The sequence below is a fragment of the Mustelus asterias genome, chromosome 5 (assembly GCF_964213995.1).
Source record: "Mustelus asterias chromosome 5, sMusAst1.hap1.1, whole genome shotgun sequence".
Lineage (NCBI taxonomy): Eukaryota > Metazoa > Chordata > Chondrichthyes > Carcharhiniformes > Triakidae > Mustelus > Mustelus asterias.
In genome coordinates this window covers 32,367,959-32,392,555 of record NC_135805.1, presented here as the reverse complement: position 1 = coordinate 32,392,555, position 24,597 = coordinate 32,367,959, and the positions used below count along the sequence as shown (strand labels likewise).

The 24,597-nt window shown below is 41.2% G+C and overlaps 1 protein-coding gene across 2 annotated transcripts in view; it reads left to right on the top strand.

Annotated features, from left to right (window-relative positions):
• The window catches only part of LOC144493453 (AFG1-like ATPase), a 140,016-nt gene that overhangs the window by 31,282 nt on the left and 84,137 nt on the right, over window positions 1–24,597 (top strand). For both annotated transcript variants that reach the window (XM_078212385.1, XM_078212384.1), the window contains exons 4-5: window positions 390–491; window positions 8,036–8,166. In XM_078212385.1, coding sequence (XP_078068511.1) covers window positions 390–491; window positions 8,036–8,166 — 233 coding nt within the window. The remainder of the gene's footprint in view (window positions 1–389; window positions 492–8,035; window positions 8,167–24,597) is intronic.

Sequence of the window (24,597 nt, the reverse complement as noted above, 5' to 3'; positions counted from 1 at the left end):
AATCTCAGAAAACAGATTCCACACTGTTGGTTAACCAATGCATCTGCTATGAAATGTTTAGCTTCATATGTCAGCTGAAAATAAAGGTTGATGTATTATATTAATGTAAAAGACTAATTGAATTACAGTTGTTACGGTGCAGAAGGCCATTTTGGCCCATCGTTTCTGCACCAGTTCTCCAAATGAGCATTATGGTTTAGTGCCATTCTCCTGCCTTTTCCCTGAATGCCTCAATTGAACTTGCCTCCACCACATTTCCAGGCAGTGCATTCTAAACCCAAACCACTCGTGTGAAAAAGTTTTTTTTTTCGCATCACATTGGCAAACAATAAAAGGAAATGTCTTTGCATATTCTTTTTCTGATACAAAATCTCCCTTGTTCTTCGCAGGGACAGGGAAGACCATGGTGATGGACCTGTTTTTTTCTCATGCAACAGTTAAAAGGAAGAATCGAGTACATTTTCATGGTTTCATGTTGGACGTCCATCAACGTAAGATATTCCAACTAGAACACCAGAAATACGGAAGGCAGCATAAATGTAATACAAGGTTAAAAAGTACCATGATGGCTTAGTGCCATTCTCCTGCCTTTTCCCTGTACACCTGCATTTGTTTCTAATCTAGTAATCATCAAATGCCCTCTTGAATGCCTCAATTGAACCTGCCTCTGCCACATTTCCAGGTGGTGCATTCCCATTCCAAACCCAAACCACTCATTTGAAATTTTTCTTTTTCCTCACATCACGTTTGTAAATAATAAAAGGAAATGCCATTGCATATTCTTTTTGGGGATATGTCAATTTGCTTTGCAGCTCCAATTGTCGACAACAGCTTGTGGGTATTAAGTTGATCTTTCTCCTCACCCTTCAGTAACTGCAACACTATAATCTGCACCCTATCCTTTCCTTCTCCGTTATGTACTCTATGAACTATATGTTTTCTCTGTATAGCTCACAAGAAACAATACTTTTCAATGTATCCCAATATATGTGACAATAATAAATCAATTCAGTTCGATATATTTAAAGCCCCGGAGCCTGATTTCCAATCTTGAATTCCATTTTAATCTTATTAATAATGCATTTCTTAAAATCCACAGTGCGCTCCATAAGAAATCATCAACATGCATCATGAAGTTTCCCTTTTTGACACCAATAAAACTTTGCACAATCTGCTTTTATTTAAGCATAGTTTACCGTTATACAAGGCTTTGTAGACCACATCTAGAGTACTGAGCACAGTTTTGGTCTCCTTATTTAAGAAAGGATATAAATGTGTAGGAGGTAGTTTGGGGATGGATCATAGAATCCCTACAGTGCAGAGGAGGCCGTTCGGCCCATCGAGTCCCACATATTGACTGATATTCACTTGACTGATACCCGGGATGGGGTGTGTGGGTGGGCAGGCGGTGGGTGAGTGATTTTGTGAGGGAAGGTTGTACAGATTGGGCCTCTATCCATTGGAGTTTAGAAAATTGGGAGGTGATCTTATTGAAGGATCTAAGACCCTGAGGGGACTTGACAGGGTAGATGCTGAAAGGATGTTTCCCCTTGTGGGGGAGACTAGCAACATTATCAGTTAGAAACTTAGCAATTAGGAACCCAAATCAGGTCCCTGACCATTCTCCATGACTTTATCTACAGTTACCGTTTTGTCATTATCATGCATTGCTGTAGAAAGAAATATAGTTGTCATGTTAATCCAATATAAAATGAAAATACTTATTTTTGTCCCATACCTTTAGATCCATGGCAACTCTCATTAAAGCCATGTGCCAATAGAAGGCTTACAATGGGACATGACAGAGTCCAAAACTTGTTATATATTTCACATTTTGAGCCTTGTACACTCCTCATTAGCCAAACCTGCATCCTTTAGCAATCTTTGACAAGAAAGATAAGCAAATTGTGCAGCTTGAAGACAATTTGCATTTTTTCCTCTCTGATTCTTATCACCTGATGCAGTTAATACTTTGTTAACATTTTGCTCAGGAGCATGGGACTTAGGAACAGGAGCAGGCCATTTGGCCTTTTGAGCCTGCTCTACCATTCAATATGACCATGGTTGATCTGGTTGTCATCTCAGCTCTGCTTCCCTGTCTGCACTCTTGACTTGCCTTGTCTAACAAAAACCTATCTCACTCAACCTTGAATAAATTTAAAGATCCAGCCTCCACTACATTCTGGGGAAGAGAATTCCACACACTGATGATCCTCTGAGAGGATAAAGATAAATGTCCAGTTTCATTTATGCCTTTTTCATGGCAGGCTTACTTAACAGAAAAGGCCACTCAGTAGAGATTACATCAGTACTAAAGTGGTATACACTCACTATTTTGCATGAAATCACGCTCTTTTTAGTGATCTTAATGTGTTAAGTAGAATTTTCATACTTCCTGACTTTGTTGATTCTCGCTACTGAGTGGATCTGGACAACATTTTAGCCAGTCTGTTCTACACATTGTTGAAGTGCAACTACTATCTAACTCCACATAGTTAAATAAATCCATGATGAATACATTCATCATCAGATTAAAACTCCTTGCAAGTAGTACAATTCCATCAGATTGATCATCACCACTTTCAGTCTCCGAATTCTCTGCCACGGATCACTTTAAGAATGCTATTTTTCGCTTTGGACAGTTTATTGCATAATATTTTGAATCGTAGGAACATAGGGACAAGAATAGGCCATTCAGCCTGTTGAACCTACTCCGCCATTCAATTAAATCATGGCTGATTATCTACTGCAATTTCACTTTCCCACACTATCTCCTTATCGCTTGATGTCGATCTATCGATTTCTGTCTTGAACATACTCAGTGATTGAGCTTCCACACTTGAAGCACCCGTTAACTGTTCCCAGACATTCATGGCTTCATTTGTCCACTAATGCTTCTCCAGTCCTCATCTGCCTTGGTATGCAGATCTGCTTTAAGTGCTTTCATCCTCATTCCTTCTGTCTATAACTCACTGTGTACTGGCACGTCTATCCAATATCTGGACAATCCTTTATCCTTTGTGATACCCTAGAATGCCCCATTTGTGCCATCAAGGCTGTTGAAAATGACTGCTTTCCCAGGAAATATTTCAATGAGCAGATGTCTGCTCTGAAAGAGAATCTCTTTCTAAGAACCAAACTCTAGTTAAGACCAGAACCTGTCCACATGCGATACCTTAGAACAATCCAGTAACTTAAGTGCAATCTTTTATACCCGCTGTTAATGTTTGTGATATTTTCCTTTCTGGAATGGCGGTCCATTGTCATCTATCAAAGTCTGACCATGCCTCGTAGGTTGTACGGTCATCTTTCTGGGAAATTGTATCCATAAAACCTAATAGAAGAACCAAACCTTACTCAAACACAGTACTTTGCTTCTGATTTTACTTCTATTAGGAAATAATAATGCCAAGGCTATACCTTGTTTCTGCTTTGGTAGGATCATAACCCAAGTCCACATATCCACTTCATTTTTCCGCTGGGCATAAGGTTCAGACTCAGAGAATGTTGGAGAATAATTATCCAAAGACAATTTACTTTCAGCCATTCTTCAGGAAAGCTATTCAGATTGTTATCTTCTGTCTTAAAAAAATCTTCAATTCCAACTTTCACTTTTAGGTAACCATCCTCTGTTTCCATATTAAACTTCTAACAACCATTTGATGAAGGAGGAAATGAGAAGTCAATCTTGACTCACTTTTGATTTTTTAACAAAGTGAAACTTGACAAATGTAAACCTCCTTACCTGACTCACCACTCCAGTCTCAATATGTGTTCAAGTAATCAATGCCCCCCTCCCCCAATTTATCCTTACCTTTAATTGCTACAACTAACACTTCTCCCCCATAACCCATGAATCCCTTGTAAATCAAAAATATATCTAACTCAGCCTATTCAAGGACCCAACCTCCACTTCTCTCTGTGGAAGACAATTTCAAAGACTAACAGCCCTCTCAGAGAGTAATTTCTCCCCATCTTCATCTTAAATGGGAGACCATGGGACGGCATGGTGGCACAATGGTTAGCACTGCTGCCTCACAGTGCCAGGGACCCAGATTTGATTCCCAGCTTGGGTGACTGACTGTGCGGAGAATGCATGTTCTCCCGTGCTCCGGTTTCCTCCCACAGTCTGAAAGATGCACTGGTTAGGTGCATTGACCATGCTACATTCTCCCTCTGTGTACCCGAACAGGCACCGGAGTGTGGCAACTAGGGGATTTTCACAGTAACTTCTTTGCAGTGTTAATGTAAGCCTACTTGTGACTCTAATAAATAAACTTTAAAAAAATACATTTAGTTCCTCTGAGAGAGGGAAACTTCCTTTTAACACCTTACCTGTCAAATCTCCTCGGAATCCTCTTTGTTTCAATGAAATCACCTCTCATTCTTATCTTCAAAGAGTATAAGTCCAAACTGTTCAACCTTTCCTCAGAAGGCAACCCTTTTGTCCCAGGTATCAGCCTAATGAATCTTTACTGAATGGATTCCAATGCTTAAACAAGGAGACCAAAATTATGCACAGTTCTCTAGACATTGGTCTTATCAATGCTTTTTACGGTTGTGACAAGTTTTATATTCCATTCCCTTGCAATAAAGGCAACATTCCATTTGCATTCTTTATTACTTGCTGTACCTGCATGCTAATATTTTGTGATAGATATACAAGAACATAGATCCTTTTGTACTGGACTATTCTGTCTTCTCCATTTAAATGATTTTCTTTTCTTCCTATCAAAATGGACAACCTCACATTTCTCATACTCATTGACAGCATGCTCCCACTAACTTAACCTACCTATATCTCTTTGCAGATTCTTTGTATCCTTCTCGCAACTTGCTTTCCTATCTATCTTGGTATCAGCAGCAACTTTGGCAGTCTGTCCTTTCATCCAAGACAATAATATAGATGATAGATAGTTAAATAGTTGAGATCCCAGCACTGATCCCTGTGGCACTCCACTTGTTACAGTTAGCCAACTTGAAAATGATCCATTTATCCGATTCTCTTATTTCCTGTTAATTAGCCAACCTTCTATCCATGATAATATGTCACCCCCAACATCATGACCTGTATTTGGAAATGTAACCTTTCATGTGGTGCCTTATCAAATGTCTTTTGGAAATCCAAATGCATTACATTTACTGGTGCCCCTTTATCCATTCTACTTGTTATATCGCCAAAGAACTCGACTAAATTTGCCAAACAGAATTTCCTTTTCACAAAACTCCGTCTGATTGCTACTACCGCCTTAATAACACATTCTATCTAGCATTTTCCAAAGCATCGATATTAGGCTAACTGACCCATGGTTTCCTGTTTTCCGTCTCCCTCGTTTTTCTTGAATGGAGGTGTTATGTTTGTGGCTTTCCAATCCACTGACACCTTTCCAGAATCTAGTGAATTTTGCAAGATTACAACCAATTAATTCGCCATCTCTGTAGTTACTTATTTTAAGGCCATCGGGTTCAGGGGACTTGGTCTTTAGTCCCATTAATTTTCCTAGTACTTTTTCTCTAGTGATCATTAAACGATGTTCGCAGGTGTTCCTCATCTTGATTGTGATACTAGGATGAAGGGTGACCAAAAGCTAAGTGCTTTACGGCATGAAGGAAGGGAATTCATGATAACTTAATCACCACAGATTATGATTGCATACCAATTGACCACATTAGAATAACAATATGGATATCTGAGTTGCATAGAAATACATGGAAGTTAACACATGGAAGAAGACCACTTGACTCACTTAGTTCCTGTTAGTGTTTGTTCACCCCGTGAAAAAAATAGTCCTGAATATGTTTAATGCATGCTGTTCTTTTATTCCTTTTTCTTTTTTGACCTACCCAATCTAATCTTGAATATTGACATTATTTCTGCATCAGCCATTTATCCTGGAAGTAAGATCTGCATTCTCAGTGTAGAACTGACTCCAAAATGGTGGTAGCACCATCATGTGGTGGAACCTTGTGTAATGATATCTTTGTAAATGTTACATACACTTCGTGTGCCTTGTGCTCACTTCCAGTATCACAATTGGTTCCATCTCTTTCTAAGTTATTTTACAATGGTTATTTCCATCCTTATGATTTATCTTTTTTTAGCCAAGTGACCGAGTTGCAGGAGCTCTTTGCACCAACTTAACCTATCTTTTAAAAAAAGCTACAAAAGCATCAAACTTTTAATCTTTTTAGTACACCTTTGTTTAATTTCCACTCGGGTCATAAATTATTCCAAACCCTGTCCCTCACACAATTCTCATCTTACACTTTAAAAAATTTTCTTTACATTTTTCTTTTTGAGACCTTTCTACATAATAAAACAATAAGCTTGTTACAATTGCGATCACAGATCACCGACATTTATTTGGCTAATTTGTCCCTGTCAGCTCTTCTATTTAATTTTATTTTCGTGCTCAGCCATAGTTAATTTTGGTTAATTTTGTGTAATGCTTGTTCACTGACAGAAGGAACAATTTTGTGTGAATAATTACTATATGTATGCTCATTCTTTTATTTGCTGATCTGTTAAATGCTGTTTTTTAGTTATTTTCCCAAAAAGTCTGTTCTCTGAAGCCAAAGGCAGCGTTTATTTATTATGAAGAAGCTCACAGTTTTATATCGGCTATGGTATTCTGATATAATTGATTTGTGTGTACATCTGTCTCTACTCCTCCGTGGTTCTTTGGCTGCACTTAGCCTCTGCTCTTTCTGATGTTCCATAAACATTCGTCTATTTAAATTTACTTTCCGTTTATATTTGTTTCACCTTTATCTTTGTTTCATCCTAAACTCTGCCTCCATCAACTCCCTTTCTCAAGTATCCACTATTCCATGGCCGAAACCCATTGTCTGCAGTATCCACTCCCCATCTCCAACCATTTTACTCACTAATCCCTCTAACCTACACATCTCGGGACACAAAGGGGCAATTTGAGCATGGCCAATCAACCTAACCTGCACATCTTTGGACTGCGGGGGGAAACCAGAGCACCTGGAGGAAACCCACGCAGACACTGGGAGAATGTGCAAACTCCGCACAGACAGTGACCCAAGCTGGGAATCGAACCCAGGTCCCTGGAGCTGTGAAGCAGCAATGCTAACCACTGTGCTACCGTGCCGCCCATAAGCTACCTTTTCTCCTGAATCCATTTCTCTATTCGCTATCCTTTAGTACTCTCCTTTTCTCTTTCCACAAAGTACTTCCCAAAAGCCCCACCAGTTGTCAGTTGTGAGTTCCAATTTTGTTTCAGTAATGTGATAGGTGAAGCACTAGTTATCAAGTTTTTTTTTAGTATCCATGGTGCTTTAACAGTGTCCTCCTCATTTCTTACAAAGTAGTCACCTAATCAAATCCTGTATTGCCACCAGCAGGTTTGGATATTGTTAAAACGTATTGGAACTAGGCAGTACGTAGGATCAGTTCTGGAGCAGTAGAACAAGGTTTTGCACCATGTATTGTTCAGGGCTCACAGCACAGAATCAGGTATTCAACCCAATTGGCCTATGCTATGATTTAAGCTCCTATTATCCTTTATTCCCTCATGGAGTCAACATGTGGAGCATAAACACCAGATGGACCAGTTGGGTAGAATGGCCTGTGTTTGTGCTGTGCATTCTACGTAATTCCATCAAGAGCAGAAAATGTAGGTCGGGCTCAATGAGAGAAATGTTATTTTCTTGTTAAGTATGGAATATTATGTATGCAGCAAAGTTGCCTGACTGAAAACAACATAAAGTTGAACAAGGGTAATCTAAATCCACCAGTTTCTATTATCTTCCGGTTTTTTTTGCTGAGAATTAAGCTCAATCTGTCTTGTTCTTGTTTTGACACCTCCCTTTAAAGGAGAAATGTCCATGAACATGTACTGAATCTTATAATTATCTTCATTGTAAATTGGATTAAATGCTTAAAAATGAAATGTGCCACCAACATGCCACAACCATTGGCTTGTCTGGTTCTAGATACTTTTTTAAAAAATTGTTAAAACAGGTTCCTTAAATAGCAGTAACCAGTTTTTCAATTTTGTTACGACAGGAATTCATCGCTTAAAGCAGAATTTACCGAAAAGGAAACCTGGCCTAATGGCCAAGTCTTATGACCCAATAGCACCTATAGCTGCAGAAATCAGTGATGAGACCTGCCTATTGTGTTTTGATGAGTTTCAGGTAATTGTCACATTTTTGCACGATATATTGAGTTAATGTACTTAAGAGTGTAAAATTTCCATGTGTGTTTGGGCATAGTAACTTGGATAGCATTAACCAAGCCCTTCTAAAATTGCTTATGAGACTGAAGAGTTTTAGGGAATGAACCTAGCTTTATAGATTTCTAATCTGTTAGAGGCTGGGAAGTACCTGTTAAAAGCAAATGAGCAAACTTTCCTGTGCTTATTTTCCAACCTCCACTGCATTCACACCATGTTATATTAAAAGTGCAACAAGTAGTGGAGAGGCCAGCAGAGTAGTAGAGATAAGGTGTACAAAAAGACACGTCAGCTGTTTCTGTGCATATAAATATGGGATAGTATCAGCAAGTCTTATGACACCAAGAATGGGAAAGAGCAGCATCAAGAGTGGGTGAGAAGGTTCAGCACCATAGAACAAGGCTCATTGAAATCACCAGTAATAGAGTCATAGAGGTTTACAGCATGAAAACAGGCCCTTCAGCCCAACTTGTCCATGCCACCCTTATTTTTTAGCACTGATATCAGTGAACCTGAGAAGCAATGTGTGAGGGCTTTTTGTCTCACTAAGGAACTGCCTAATCTAGAATCAGATCTGCAGCAAGGATAATATGCTGTCACTAGTGCTGTTTTTTACATTAAATCTTCTCCTGTCCATGCTACAGTCTTTGCAGGTGAAAGACCATATCTCCTGCAATGATTAGCATTTACTTTTAACTTGGTAGGTGCACCCTGATTTCACCCTGTTGAGTATTGAGGAAGAAACATTCCATCGCCTGTCTAGCCTAATGTTTCTGCATCATCGAAGGCTGCATGCTGACAATGTCTCTGCTCCAGACAATAATATCAAGTCCAAGCCTAAGCTGAGGTCTTCAAGTAAAATCTCTAGGAAGGAATTAAAATAGAACTTAGTTACCATGAAATATTGTTTTCATTATTAATTGTATGTCTTGTCTGACTTGCTGTACTTTGCAAGCCAGTGCATTATGGGATAGCAGGATCCATGTTTTTTGTTAGCTTGACTGCTAAAGCAATAAAGTCCAGATGCAATGTTAATCACCTCCTGTAGTTACATATGTACTGACTGACCTTGAAAGGCACCAGAATCAAAAACATATCAAACTGGTGACGAGATTGAAGAATCGTTGCAGTAAGGCCACTTGAAAAGAGAATAAGGAAATTTTACGTATCAATTTTGAATCGCATGTTGGCTGAACGGCAGAAAAAAGGCTGTGAAAGTACAGGAACCTGCGGAATTAGAACAAAAAGAAACCTGTAGACTTAAACGCAAGACCCCAGCAGCAGGGCAACAGAAGATTCCCCCCCCCCCCCCCCCCCCCCCCCCCCCAAGCAGGAGGGCGATGGAATACCCCCCCCCCCCTCAGCAGGAGGGCAATGGAATACAGCCCCCCCCTACCCCAGCAGGAGGGCAATGGAATACCCCAGCAGGAGGGCAATAGAAGATGCCCCCCCCCCAAGCAGGAGGGCAATAGAAGATGCCCCCCCCCCCCAGCAGGAGGGCAATGGAAGTCACCCCACCTCCAGCAGCAGGAGGGCAACGGAATACCCTCCTGCAGCAGGAGGGCAACGGAATACCCCTACCCAGCCCAGCAGGAGGGCCATGGAAGACCACCCCCAGCCGAAGGACAACGGAAGATTCCCCCCCCCCCCCCCCCCCACCCCAGTAGGAGGGCAAACGGAAGACCACCAATCCCCCCCCCCAACCAAGCAGGAGAGCACCAAGGAGGGAATTGCAGAAGAGAAGGAAGTGAACGCTTCAACAGACACCGACCTGGCCAACAGTGAGCTAAAAGACAAAACTTTTGCTGCAGGCAGAAAAAGAAGAGCCAGAAATTAGATTGGAAAATGTAAATCTGACACGGAAGTGCCAAGCACTAGAATACGGAAAAGTCAGGCTTTGTTACTTTGACTGCTGAAGCAATAAAGTACAGATGTAATGTTCATCACCACCTGGAGCACCAAAAACTTAACAATTTTTAAATTTGGTTTAAAATGTTTAAAATTTCTCTTGGGCATTAAACATTTTTGCAACTTCGGCAATAAATGGCACATGAATACTTTTTTTAAAGAATGTTTTAGAACAGATTTGGTTTATTTACAAACCATGATCACAAATTATTTCCATGCTGTGCCATTGTTCGCCATTATAAATATTTACAAGTATTTTTTTCATTGCGTTGGCATGAGCAGTTTGTGTTGACAAAAACATGCTTCAGAATTGTGAAAGAAATTTTGGGTTGTTAGGATACCTGCCACTTGCATCATTATAAGTGTAAGCGAAAGTGTCTGGTATCAATATTTAAGCTCTTCCGAAACTTCAATTCTGAACATTTTTATCTGGTACATTGATTTCTAAGTCTCCAATAAAAGCGAGCTTTCACTTTCATGCGAGCGCTAATTAATGAAAACACATGTTCATGTTTAGCATGTATTACAAAGAGCTCCACCAATCAAGGATGACTGAGTGTAAAGCACTTACTTATGTAAATGCTGTATTGGTTTTTTCTCCTCTTTTGCTTAAGTGAGTCATAATGGAAAACAACTGGAGGTCATAAAAATCTTTTCTCTTAAATGTTAATGAAATTTTTCTCTTCCTATTAGCTGACTTCCATCAACAGTAATTCGTATCCTTCCTTTTCTGCCTGTTTGTAATGAATACCGTGCTGCAGTTGAGAAAATGCTTCTGCTATTGTCTTCTCCTTGCTTAGACTGTACAATTACTTCTCTCTTCTCAAGCTGTAGAAGTAATGGTATAAGATCAAAGGATCTACAGACTGCCACCCATGTACAGTGTGGCTCCTGTTCTATCAGTTGCATGTATTCTAAAACTGTTCAGTTGATGGTAAACTATCAGAACCCACAAACCCAAATGCTGCCAAAATAGATCAATTATGCACTAAATTTAAAATGTAATCTTTGTTGTAGTAAAAGCATGAATCATCAATGAAACATCCTGTATACAGTATTGATAATATTCTGTCATGACAAGATAATTATGGATACAGAAAGGCATTCACTTCATTTTAACACACCTATCTAGAAAAGCATGACTGTTTCAACCCCAACCTCTACCATTGTTGCATCAAATGATTCTAAGGTTTCCCACCGCACTATCTGACAGTCCATCCTAAGTGTTAATCACTCCATGTGAAGAATTCCCTGATATCAATCCTAACTTTATCATTTATTAATTTGAACTTATAATTTCCCTTACACTCGCGATTTAATCTATAGTAGTTTCCAGATTTATCTTTTTAGCCATTTTATACAGCACTCCAGGTTGCTCCTCAGATACCCCTTTTCCAGGCTGAAATACCCAGGTTTCTCCAATCTTTCCTCAAAGCTAAAACTTAATAGCCCTGTGGCTCCTCTGTACTGCCTCCAATAGTTGAATGTTGTCCTCGTTTCTCAGCGACCAGATCTAGATATCGGCCTCAAGCTAAGTCTGACCAGAGCACTGTGCAGTTTGGTCACAATTTCATCTGATTTAAATTCTCTTGTTCCGGCCATGTTGTTGAACGCTCTATTGGCTTTTCTGATTGCTGCTTTGTATTTGGTTGGACGTTTTAGTATCAAGTCTACTAAGACTCGGTAGCACACGGGCGGCACGGTAGCACAGTGGTTAGCATTGCTGCTTCATATTTGTACCAGCTGCAAATTTACCCCAACACATTTGATATTTGATTCATTGATGAAAATAGTAACCAAAAGAAAACACTGATCCTTTTGGAGGATTACAGGTAACCAGCCTACTAGCAGATCCACAGCAATAAATAACAACTTCCTGCCTATGCGAGTGCAACTAATTATTAATCCATTGAGACAACTTTCCACTAACTTCTGTCTTGTAGCATAGGTTATTGTCATATCAAAGTCTTTGTCAAAGTAACAATCTCTATTAAGATACCTCATAGGGTGGCACGGTGGTTAGCACAGCTGCCTCAGAGCGCCAGGGACCCAGGTTCAATTCACGGCTTGGGTCACTGTCTGTGTGGAGTTTGCACATTCTCCCCGTGTCTGCGTGAGTTTCCTCCGGGTGCTCCGGTTTCCTCCCACACTCCAAAGATGTGCTGGTTAGGTGGATTGGCCATGCTAAAATTCTCCCTTAGTGCGCCTGAACAGACACTTGAGTGTGGCAATTAGAGGATTTTCACAGTAACTTCATTGCAGTGTTAATGTGAGCCTACTTGTGACACTAATAAAAAATAAACTTTATAAGCTAAATTCACTATTAATTTGTATCAGAATAAATCCAAACAAATTTCAAAGTTACAACCTTTTCCAGAGAGTTGTATTGAGTGACTCTTTTAGCCAGGTGTTCAAATGAGCGGCACGGTAGCACAGTGGTTAGCACTGCTGCTTCACAGCTCCAGGGTCCCGGGTTCGATTCCCGGCTCGGGTCACTGTCTGTGTGGAGTTTGCACATTCTCCTCGTGTCTGCGTGGGTTTCCTCCGGGTGCTCCGGTTTCCTCCCACAGTCCAAAGATGTGCGGGTTAGGTTGATTGGCCATGTTAAATTGCCCCTTAGTGTCCTGGGATGCGTAGATTAGAGGGATTAGCAGGTAAAATATGTAGGGGTAGGGATTGTGGTCAGTGCAGACTCGATGGGCCGAATGGCCTCCTTCTGCACTGTAGGGTTTCTATGATTTCTATGATTTCTAAATAAAACTTTGGGATTCCTTCCAGAACCGTTTAACAACAGATGTCAGAAAAATGGATAATGGGTCTATAAGACGGACCTATAAGATAGTTATCGACTTCAGGAAGCGTAGTGGAGGATATGCCCCTGTCTACATTAACGGGGATGAAGTGGAAATGGGCGAGAGCTTCAGGTTTCTAGGTGTCCAGATCACCAACAAACTGTCCTGGTCCCTACATGCTGACGCTATAGTTAAGAAAGCCCTCCAACGCCTCTACTTTCTCAAGAGGCTTAGGATGGCAGCACTCGAGTGCTGCCAACAGACTTTTGAATGGAGCTACCTTCGACTGGAGGACAGCAAATGTTGTCCCCTTGTTCAAGAAGGGGAGTAGGGACAACCCTGATAATTATAACCCTGGTAATTATAATTACCCTGATAATTATAAGACTGGAGGATAGCAAATGTTGTCCCCTTGTTCAAGAAGGGGAGTAGGGACAACCCTGGTAATTATAGACCGGTGAGCCTTACTTCTATTGTGGGCAAAGTATTGGAAAGGATTATAAGAGATAGGATTTATAATCACCTAGAAAGGAATAATTTGATTAGGGATAGTCAGCACGGTTTTGTGAAGGGTAGGTCGTGCCTCACAAACCTTATTGAGTTCTTTGAGAAGGTGACCAAAGAAGTGGATGAGGGTAAAGCGGTTGATGTGGTGTATATGGATTTCAGCAAAGCGTTTGATAAGGTTCCCCATGGTAAGCTTTTGCAGAAAATACAGACACATGGGATTGAGGGTGATTTAGTGGTTTGGATCAGGAATTGGCTAGCTGTAAGAAAACAAAGGGTGGTGGTTGATGGGAAATATTCATCCTGGAGTTCAGTTACTAGTGGTGTACCGCAAGGATCTGTTTTGGGGCCACTGCTGTTTGTCATTTTTATTAATGACCTGGATGAGGGCGTGGAAGGATGGATTAGTAAATTTGCGGATGACACTAAAGTCGGTGGAGTTGTAGACAGTGCGGAGGGAAGTGGCAGGTTACAGAGGGACATAGATAAGCTGCAGAGCTGGGCTGAGAGGTGGCAAATGGAGTTTAATGCGGAAAAGTGTGAGGTGATTCACTTTGGAAGGAGTAACAGGAATACAGAGTACTGGGCTAATGGTAAGATACTTGGTCGTGTGGATGAACAGAGGGATCTGGGTGTCCATGTGCATAGATCCCTGAAAGTTGGCACCCAGGTTGATAGGGTTGTTAAGAAGGCGTACAGTGTGTTAGCTTTTATTGGTAGAGGGATTGAGTTTCGGAGCCAGGAGGTCATGCTGCAACTGTACAAAACTCTGGTGCGGCCGCATTTGGAGTATTGCGTACAGTTCTGGTCGCCGTATTATAGGGAAGATGTGGAAGTGTTGGAAAGGGTGCAGAGGAGATTTACCAAAATGTTGCCTGGTATGATGGGAAAATTGTATGAGGAAAGGCTGAGGGGCTTGAGGTTGTTTTCGTTAGAGAGAAGAAGGTTAAGAGGTGACTTAAAAGAGGCATACAAGATGATCAGAGGATTAGATAGGGTGGATAGTGAGAGCCTTTTTCCTCGGATGGTGTTGGCTAGCACGAGGGGACAAAGCTTTAAATTGAGGGGTGAGAGATATAGGACAGATGTTAGAGGTAGGTTCTTTACTCAGAGAGTAGTAAGGGCGTGGAATGCCCTGCCTGCAGCAGTAGTGGACTTGTCAACATTAAGAGCATTCAAATGGTTATTGGATAAACATATGGATGATATTGGAATAGTGTAGATTAGAGGGGCTTTAGATTGGTACCACTGGTCGGCGCTGTAATGTTCTATGTTATGTTAAGATGATCTTTCTCGACACTCTAGTTATGATTGTAACATTATATTCTGCATCCTCTCCTTTCCTTCCCCCTTATGTACTCTATGTATAGTATGCTTTGTCTGTATAGCGCACAAGAAACAATACTTTTTACTGTATCCCAATACATGTGATAATAATAAATCAAATCAAATATAATTGCAGTGATCTGCCTTGTCTTTTTTTTTGTGGAAATTATGTCAACATCTTTTCAATCTAGGAGAACAGTCCCAGACTCGAGCGAGCTGTTAAATATAATGGCATGGGGCTTGCAATGGCAAGGGGTTTGCAAAGCACACATCTCGTCTCTTCAGTTACTCACAAATGGATGTCATCTCGACTAGAAACCTAATTTATTGTGAGGTTCTTTATTTCATATGAACATATGAATTCGGAGCAGGATTAGGTCAATTGGCCTGTTGAGCCTGCTCTGCCTTTCATTAAGATCATGGTTGATCTAATTGTAAAGTTTATTTATTCGTGTCACAAGTAGACTTCCATTAACACTGTAGTGAAGTTACTGTGAAAATCCCCTAGTTGCCACTCTCCGGCGCCTGTTCAGGTACACTGAGGGAGATTTTAGCATGGCCAATTCCATCTGGAGAAAACCCATGCAGACACGGGAAGACTCTGCACAGACAGTGACCCAAGCTGGGAATCGAACCCGGGTCCCTGGCGCTGTGAGGAAGCAGTGCTAACCACAGTGTCACCATGCTGTAAGCTTGCCCCACATTCCTGCCTACCCCCATAACCTTTTATCACTTTGTTAATCAACAATCTATCTAGCTCTGCCTTAAAAATATTCAACAATTCTGCTTCCACTACCTTTTGAGGAGCATAAGAACTAGGAGCAGGAGTAGGCCATCTGGCCCCGAGAGCCTGCTCCGCCATTCAATAAGATCATGGCTCATCTTTTCGTTGACTCAGCTCCACTTACCCGCCCGCTCACCATAACCCTTAATTCCTTTACTGTTCAAAAATTTATCTATCCTTGCCTTAAAAACAATCAATGAGGTAGCCTCAACTGCTTCACTGGGCAGGGAATTCCACAGATTCACAACCCTTTGTCTGAAGAAGTTCCTCCGACTCAGTCCTACATCTGCTCCCCCTTATTTTGAGGCCATGCCCCCTAGTTTTAGTTCCCTCGCTAGTGGTGCTATCCTATCTATTCTCTTCATAATTTTATATGTTTCTATAAGATTTCCCCTCATTCTTCTGAATTCCAATGAGTATAACCCCAGTCTACTCAGTCTCTCCTCATAAGCCAACCCTCTCAACTCCAGAATCCAGACAAATGTGAGGTAATGCATTTTGGAAGGTCTAATACAGATAGGAAATATACAGTAAATGGCAGAACCCTTAAGAGTATTGATAGGCAAAGGGATCTGGGTGTGCAGGTACACAGGTCACTGAAAGTGGCAATGCAGATGGAGAAGGTAGTCAAGAAGGCATACAGCATGCTTGCCTTCATTGGCCGGGGTATTGAGTTTAAAAATTGGCAAGTGATGTTGCAGCTTTACAGAACCTTGGTTAGGCCGTACTTGGAATATAATGTTTAATTCTGGATGCCACACTACCAGAAACATGTGGAGGCTTTGGAGAGGGTTCAGAAAAGATTTATCAGGATGTTGCCTGATATAGAGGGCATTAGCTATGAGGAGAGGTTGGAGAAACTTTGTTTCTTCTCACTGGAACGACGGAGATTGAGGGGAGACCTGATAGAGGTCTACAAGATTATGAGAGGCATGGACAGAGTGGGTAGTCAGAAGCTTTTTCCCAGGGTGGAAGAGTCAATTACTAGGGGGTGCAGCTTTAAGGTTTAAAGGAGACGTACGAGGCAGATTTTTTACACAGAGGGTGGTGGGTGCCTGGAACTCGTTGCCGGGGGAGGTAGTGGAAGCGGATACGGTAGTGACTTTTAAGGGGCATCTTGACAAATACATGAATAGGATGGGAATAGAGGGATATGGTCCCTGGAAGGGATGGGGTTTTAATACAGTCGGGCAGCATGGCCGGTGCAGGCTTGGAGGGCCGAAGGGCCTGTACCTGTGCTGTAATTTTCTTTGTTCTTTGTTCAATCTCATGAATCTCCTCTGCACCCCCTCCAGTGCCAGTATAGCCTTTCTCATGTAAGGAGACCAAAATTGTACACAGTACTCCAGGTGTGGCCTCGCCAGCACCTTATACAGCTGCAACATAACCTTGCTGTTTTTAAACTCCATCCCTCTGGCAATGAAGGACAAAGTTCCATTTGCCTTCTTAATTGCCTGCTGCACCTGTAAACCAACTTTTTGTGATTCTTGCACAAGGACACCCAGGTCCCTCTGCACAGCAGCATGCTGCAATTCTTTACCATTTAAATAATAGTCCATTTTGCTGTTCTTCCTACCAAAATGGATATCCTCACATTTACCAACATTGTACTCCATCTGCCAGACCCTCGCCCACTCACTTAGACTATAATATATATCCCTTTGCAGACTTTCAGCATCCTCTGCACACTGTGCTCTGCCACTCATCTTAGTGTCATCTGCGAATTTTGACACACTACACTTGGTCCCCAACTCCAAATCATCTATGTAAACCGTAAACAATTGCGGTCCCAACACTGATCCCTGAGGCACACCACTAGTCACTGATCGTCAATCAGAAAAGCACCTATTTACCTCCATTCTTTGCTTTCTGTTAGTTATCCAATCCTCTATCCATGCTAATACATTACCCGTAACACCATGCACCTTTATCTTATGCAGCAGCCTTTGGTGCGGCACCTTGTCAAATGCCTTCTGGAAATCCAGATACACCACATCCATAGTTCCACATCCAGAGAGTATCAGAGACTCCAGAGTATTAGAGACTCCTGACCCTCAGAGAATTTTTTTTCCCCCATCTCTGTCTTAAATGAGAGACCCCTTATTTTTAAACGGTGTTCCCTAATTCTAGATTCTCTGATAAGAGGAAATATCTGCTCCACATCCACCCCTGTAAATATCTCTCAAGACTTTAAAAGTTTTGATCAAGGCGCCTTTTAGTCTAAGCTCTAGTGGATACAAAACTAACTTTCCCAACCTTCCCTCATCAGACAACCCGCCTATTCCTGGTATTAGCTCAGAACCACATCTAACGCATTTACATCTTTCCTTAAATAAAGATCTGAGTACTGTATACAATAATCCAGATGTGGTCTCACCAAATCTCTGTACAACTGAAGCATAACCCTTCTACTTTTGTCATCAATTCCCCTCACAAATGATAACATGTTATTAGCTTTCCTAATTACTTGCTGTACCTGTATACTTGCCTTTTGTGATCCATGCACTAGGCCACCCAGATCCCTCTGCACCCCAGAGCTCTGCAATCTCTCACTATTCAGATAATGAGCTTTTCTATTCTTTGTGCCAAAATGGACAATTTCACATTTGCCCACATTATATTCGATTTGCCAGATTTTTGCCCACTCACTTAACCTATCCATGTCCCTTTGTGGTCTCCTTGCGTCCTCTTCACAATTGACTTTCCTACCTATGTGCTGTCAGCAAGTTTAACAACTATGCCTTCAGTCCCTTCTATAGAACCATAGAATCCCTATAGTGCAGAATGAGGCCACTCGGCCCATCGAGTTCACATTGACCCTCAGAAAGAGCATTCCACCCAGGCCCACCCCCCACCCCATCCCCATAGCCAATCCATCCAACATACATATTCCTGGGCAATATAGCATAGCCAGTCCACTTAACCTGTGCATCTTTGGACTGTGGGAGGAAACTGGAGTACCAGAATAAACTCACGTAGACACATGGAGAATGTGCAAACTCCACACAGACAGTGACCCAAAGCTGGAATCGAACGTGGGTCCCTGACACTGTGAGGCAGCAGTGCTAACCACTGTGCCATTTATAAAATCCAAGTCATTTATATAAATTTTAAGAAATTGAGGCCCAGCACTGATCTCTGTGGGACACCACTCATCACATCTTGCTAGCCAGAAAAAGACCCATTTATGCCAGCCGATATATTACCCCTGCACCATGAGTTTTCATTTTACATAATCTTTGATGTGATATCTTCTGGAAATCTATATCCATTGGTTTCCCTTCATCCACAGCTTTTGTGACTCCTTCAAAGAACTCCAATAACTTGGTTTAACATAATTTGCCTTGGTCAAAACTATGTTGACTTTGCCTGATTGCTTTGATATTTTTCCAAATGCCCTGCTATAACGTTTTAAATGATGGCTTCTAACATTTTCCCTATGACAGATGTTAGGCTATCTGGCCTGTAGTTTCCTGCTTTCTGTCCTCCTCACTTTGAATAAAGGAGTTAGATTTTCTGTCTTGCACTCTAATGGAACCTTCCCCAAATCTAGGGAATTTTGGAGAATTAAAACCAATGCGTCAATCATCACATTTGCCACTTATTTCAAAACCTCAGGAGGCTTAGGGTGAAGTGCATCTGGACTTGCGGATTTGTCAGTCCACAGACCCAATCATTTGCGCAAAACCACTTCCCTGGTGATTGTAATTCTCATGAGTTCCATCCTCCCTTCCAATTCCTGATTTGCAGCTATTTGGGGGATGCCACTTGTGTCTTCTGTAGTGAAGACCAATGCAAAATACTTGTTCAATTCATCTGTCGTAGCCCTGCTTTCCATTATCAATTCTCCATATGTGCTTTTTATAGGACCAACACTCACTCTGTTAACTTTTTACTAATTTAAATATCTGTGGAAACTCTGTGACTATCCGTCTTTATATCACAAGCTAGCTTGGTTTTCCCTCCTTATCAATCTTCTTGTCATTCTTTGATGTTCTTTATATTCTTTCCAATATTCTCTCCTGTCACTCATCTTTGCGCAAATAGATGCTTTTTCTTTAAATTTAATGCTCTCTTTAACTTTTTTATGTTAACCACAAATGACCGCACCCCCTAGAATTTTTCTTTCTCATTGGAATGTGTTTATTCTGAAATATCCCTTTAAATGTCTGCCACTGAACATCTGTTGATCTATTCCTTAAGCACATTCGCCAGTTCACTTTAACTAGCTCTGATTTCATGCCCTGTTAATTGCCCTTATTTAAGTTTAAAATACTAATCTTGGCTGCACTCTTTACTCCCTCAAATTGAATGTAAAATCCAATCATGTTATGATCACTGCTATCTAGGAGTGCTTTCATTATGAGGTTATCAATTAATCCTATCTCATTCCACAATATCAGGTCCCATGTAGCCTGCCCTCTGGTTGGCTCCAGTACGTGTGACGCTCTAAGAAACTATCCAAAAAACATTTGATGAATTCCTCATCTGTAGTACCTTTGCCCATCTGATTTTACAATCTGTATGTCGATTAAAATTTCTGCTGATTATCGCTGTACCTTTCTGACAAGCTCCCATCATCTCTTCTTTTAAACTCTGTCCTACCATGTAGCTAGACTTTGGGGGCCTATACACACTCCCAAAAGTGACTTCTTGCCTTTATCATTTTTCATCTCGACCCTGTTATGATGCCCTTAGCTGATATACTTGCAATTTTCTTATCTGCAAGCAACCTATTGCTGGTACTTGAGTATTATTCACAAAAGTGATGCAAAATAATCATTTAGCTCTACTGCCATACTTTTGGAATCCTTATGAATCTGTCTGAAGACAACTTTCAATAAGGTGATGCATTCTTTAGTGGCCTTCTAACCTAACTTAAATAAATAACTTCTGCCATTGTTATCACAATTGTCTGACTGGCATCATCTCCAGTAATCTTTTCACTGTTCTGATAGCTTTTTTTGTTTCCCTTAATTATGCAAAACGTTAGCCTCTGTTTTATTGTGAATTATATTCCTTTAAATGGGAAATATATTTTGCTTAGTAAGAAGTCTCACAACACCAGGTTAAAGTCTAACAGGTTTATTTAGAATCACGAGCTTTCGGAGCACTGCTCCCTCCTCAGGTGAGTGGAGAGTTGGGTTCACAAACATGGCATATATAGACAGAGATGCAATTGCAAGATAATGGTTGGAATGTGAGTCTTTACAGGTACAGACAATGCACGTGGAGAGAGGGAAAATCACAGGTTAAAGAGGTGTGAATTGTCTCAATCCAAGACAGTTCATAGGATTTTGCAAGCCTAGGCAAAATGGTGGGCGTTACATGTAGTGTGAGATGAACCCATGAACCATTGGTTCATGTCACACTACATGTAACCCCCACCAGTTTGCCTGGGTTTGCAAAATCCTATTAATTGTCCTGGCTTAAGACAATTCACACCTCTAACCTGTGATTATCCCTCTCTCCACTCGCATTGTCTGTACTTGTAAAAACTTGATTACCTGTAAAGACTTGCATTCCAACCTTTTATCTTGCAATTGCACCTCTGTCTATTTATGCCGTGTTTGTAAACCCAACTCTCCACTCACCTGAGGAAGGAGCAGGGCTCCGAAAGCTGGTGATTCCAAATAAACCTGTTGGACTTTAACCTGGTATTGTGAGTCTTCTTACTGTGCCCACCCCAGTCCAACACCGGCATTTTCAAATCACATATTTTGCTTCTGCCTATTTGTCCTTGCACACAATTGGTTAGTCAGTTTGCTTTCATTTTGCCATTTGTTTTTTTAACCCTTGGGACAAATATAGAATCATAGAATCCCTACAGTGCAGAAGGAGGCCATTCGGCCCATCGAGTCTGCACCGACCACAATCCCACCCAGGCCCTACCCCCACATATTTTACCCGCTAATCCCTCTAACCTACGCATCTCAGGACTCAAAGGGGCAATTTTTAACCTGGCCAATCAACCTAACCCGCACATCTTTGGACTGTGGGAGGAAACCGGAGAACCCGGAGGAAACCCACGCAGACACGAGGAGAATGTGCAAACTCCACACAGACAGTGACCCGAGCCGGGAATCGAACCCGAGACCCTGGAGCTGTGAAGCAGCAGTGCTAACCACTGTGCTACCGGAAGCATTGAATGGTCTCCTTCTGTGCAGTATTATGCTGTCAGTCCCGCTCCCCTGCAATTTCCCCATAGCCCTGCAATGTTTTTTGTTCTTGTAAGTAAGCATCCACCTCCCTTTTGAAAGTTGCTATGGAATTGGCTTCCACCACTCCTTCAATACATTCCAGATCATCATAACTTGCTGAGTAAAAATAATTCTCCTCATCTGCCCGTAGCTTTTTTTGTTTGTTATCTTAAAACTCTGTCCTCTGGTTACTGACCCTCCTGCATGTGGAAACAGTGGCTTAGGTTTTTATTTGTTTAAGAATGAGCTTTAATTTCCTAATAGGATATCCATTCAACTTTTTCCCCAGATCTTCCGCCATTTTTGTAAAAGTAGCCCTCTTGGAATCATAAATGACCATTGGATTGACAGTAGCTTTTGTTTGGCTAATGAGATTAAATCTAATTATATTGTGCACTGTTGCCCAGATGTTTCCCCCACTTGGAAGTCTGATACAGTACTAGGGTGATTGCTAAAAACTAGATCAAGCATTTGATTAACCCAAGTCTCGTGCTGTGTGGAAAAACACCTCTTAATGTTAGTTATTACGAGATAACGGCACTGACAAGTTTATAACAAGTTCCTTTGTCCGTTATTTTAAATCAGGCATTATCCTATTTCTTTTAATGCATTAATTTCTGATACTGCACATCACATATTCACCCCATTGAAGATTTCAAAGTTACTTCAATCGATGGATAGTAGCCTATACTCTGCCATGGACAGAGTGGATAGTCAGAAGGTTTTTCCCAGGGTGGAAGAGTCAATTACCAGGGGGCATAGGTTTAAGGTGCGAGGGGCAAGGTTTAAAGGAGATGTCGGAGACAAGTTTTTTTACACAGAGAGTGGTGGGTGCCTGGAACTCGCTGCCAGGAGAAGCAGTGGAAGCAGATACGAGAGTGACTTTTAAGGGGCATCTTGACAAATACATGAATAGGATGGGAATAGAGGGATATGGTCCCTGGAAGGGTAGGGGGTTTTAGTTCAGTCGGGCAGCATGGTCGGTGCAGGGTTGGAGGGCCGAAGGGCCTGTTCCTGTGCTGTAATGTTCTTTGAAAGATTCCCTCAGAAACTTTTGCTACCCCCTGCGGCACTAGTATGAGTCCTTTATCTTACAAAATCTTCCCCAGTGGCAATTGTAAAGATAAACAGTATGAGGGAATTGACAGTAAAAGTGCTATCCAGCAGGAGCTGAATTTCCTTGGTGTATTATTTTGCTGTGATTTTAACTTGATCTCCTCTTTCCTCCATCCATCACAAGTAAGTAAAGCTGCAGTGTTGTGCCACTTTTGATTATAATGTCCACTCTAAAAGAGCTGCAATCACTTACCTCTGACTGGGCTGACACCTTAATTATTATAAAGAGCAAGCATGCACAAGTAGTCAGAATTTGAACATTTGAAAAGAAATCCTAATTTATAAACTGAAAGGGAATATTGAGAAGAAACTTTTATAGGAGAATAAAAATGTTGAATCAGGCAAAGCTGTCAGATGTCGTTTCTGCACGGAATAGCTGAACCACATGAACCAGCATTGTCCCAGGTTCTTAGTATATACAGAGTTATCCAATCTTGGGTTGATGTAAGGGCACTGAGACACATTTTTGTCAATGATGTTTTGACAACTTCTGGATTCTTTTTTTGTGCACACAGAGTTACAGTTAGGTACAATGAGCTGATTTCTCAAGCTGTCAAGAATACAGATTACAATCTGGTTGATATTTTCATGGAGGAACCTACTAGAGATATGCTTCATTGAGGCAAGTCTTGGTGCAAGGTGTTTGTTGCCATTGTAGTTTGATGATCTGTTTAGCAAATTTTGACCAATGCGTCGCCCAAGTTCCATTCAGAACATCCCAAGGTAATTGACCTGAAGATACTTTCAACGTCCTAGATTTGATAGATAGCTATAATCTCTGTTCAACATTGATCCAGATTTGTGAGAGGAGATAATCTATGATTCTTTATCCTTTGTCAAACAGCTCAGTGGTCCAGAGCTTCAGAGAGTAGATTGATATTTGGATGTCTGTATTTGGCTCACTGATCAGTCTGAAGCTGTCAGTGATGCATGCTTGGTCAAAAGACTCTGGGAGTAAAGTCATTTAAGTAAACGAGAATCATTCAGTTGAAGGAGATGCATTTTTTGACATTTCAAAGAGATACAAGTTCATTTTACTGCAAATATATTTCTTAATCTGGTTCATGCTCAATATATGTTCCAGTGGCTTATAGGATGAGCCATGATCTTGTTGTCTTCCATCAACTAAAATTCAAGAGATCAAGTGGTAAACGTGTGATCCATCCAATATGTTGAGGTGGAATAGAATTATTTACTTGACCCATGAGTTTATCTAGAATCCAGTGCCCAGAGTGTGGTGCGGTGGAGACGAGGTTGATTATTGTTTTCAAAAGGAATTTTAATAAGTACCTGAAGAGAGAATATTTGTAGAGCAATGGGGATAGGGCTGGGGAATGGGACAAATTAACTTCTTCTTGCAGAGAGTCAGCATAGGGCTGAGTGGCCCCCTTTCTGTAGCTATTCCGTGATTAGAGGGGGCAAGGCACACTTTGCTGCATAACAATTGAGGTCTACTTCTGAAGTGGTCAGAGATACTGAAACAAAGTTAATATCTAAAGTAATCTAAAGATATCAGAAGGACATATTTCACACAGAGGGTCGTGGGGGCCTGGAATGTGTTGCCAGGCAAGGTGGTGGAGGCGGACACACTGGGAACGTTTAAGACTTATCTAGACAGCTATATGAACGGAGTGGGAATGGAGGGATACAAAAGAGTGGTCTAGTTTGGACCAGGGAGCGGCGCGGGCTAATTGTTCCTTGTTTCTCGTGGAAGTGGAAATGACTAGGGTTGGGAAGCATTTTCCGATCAGGGCCATTGT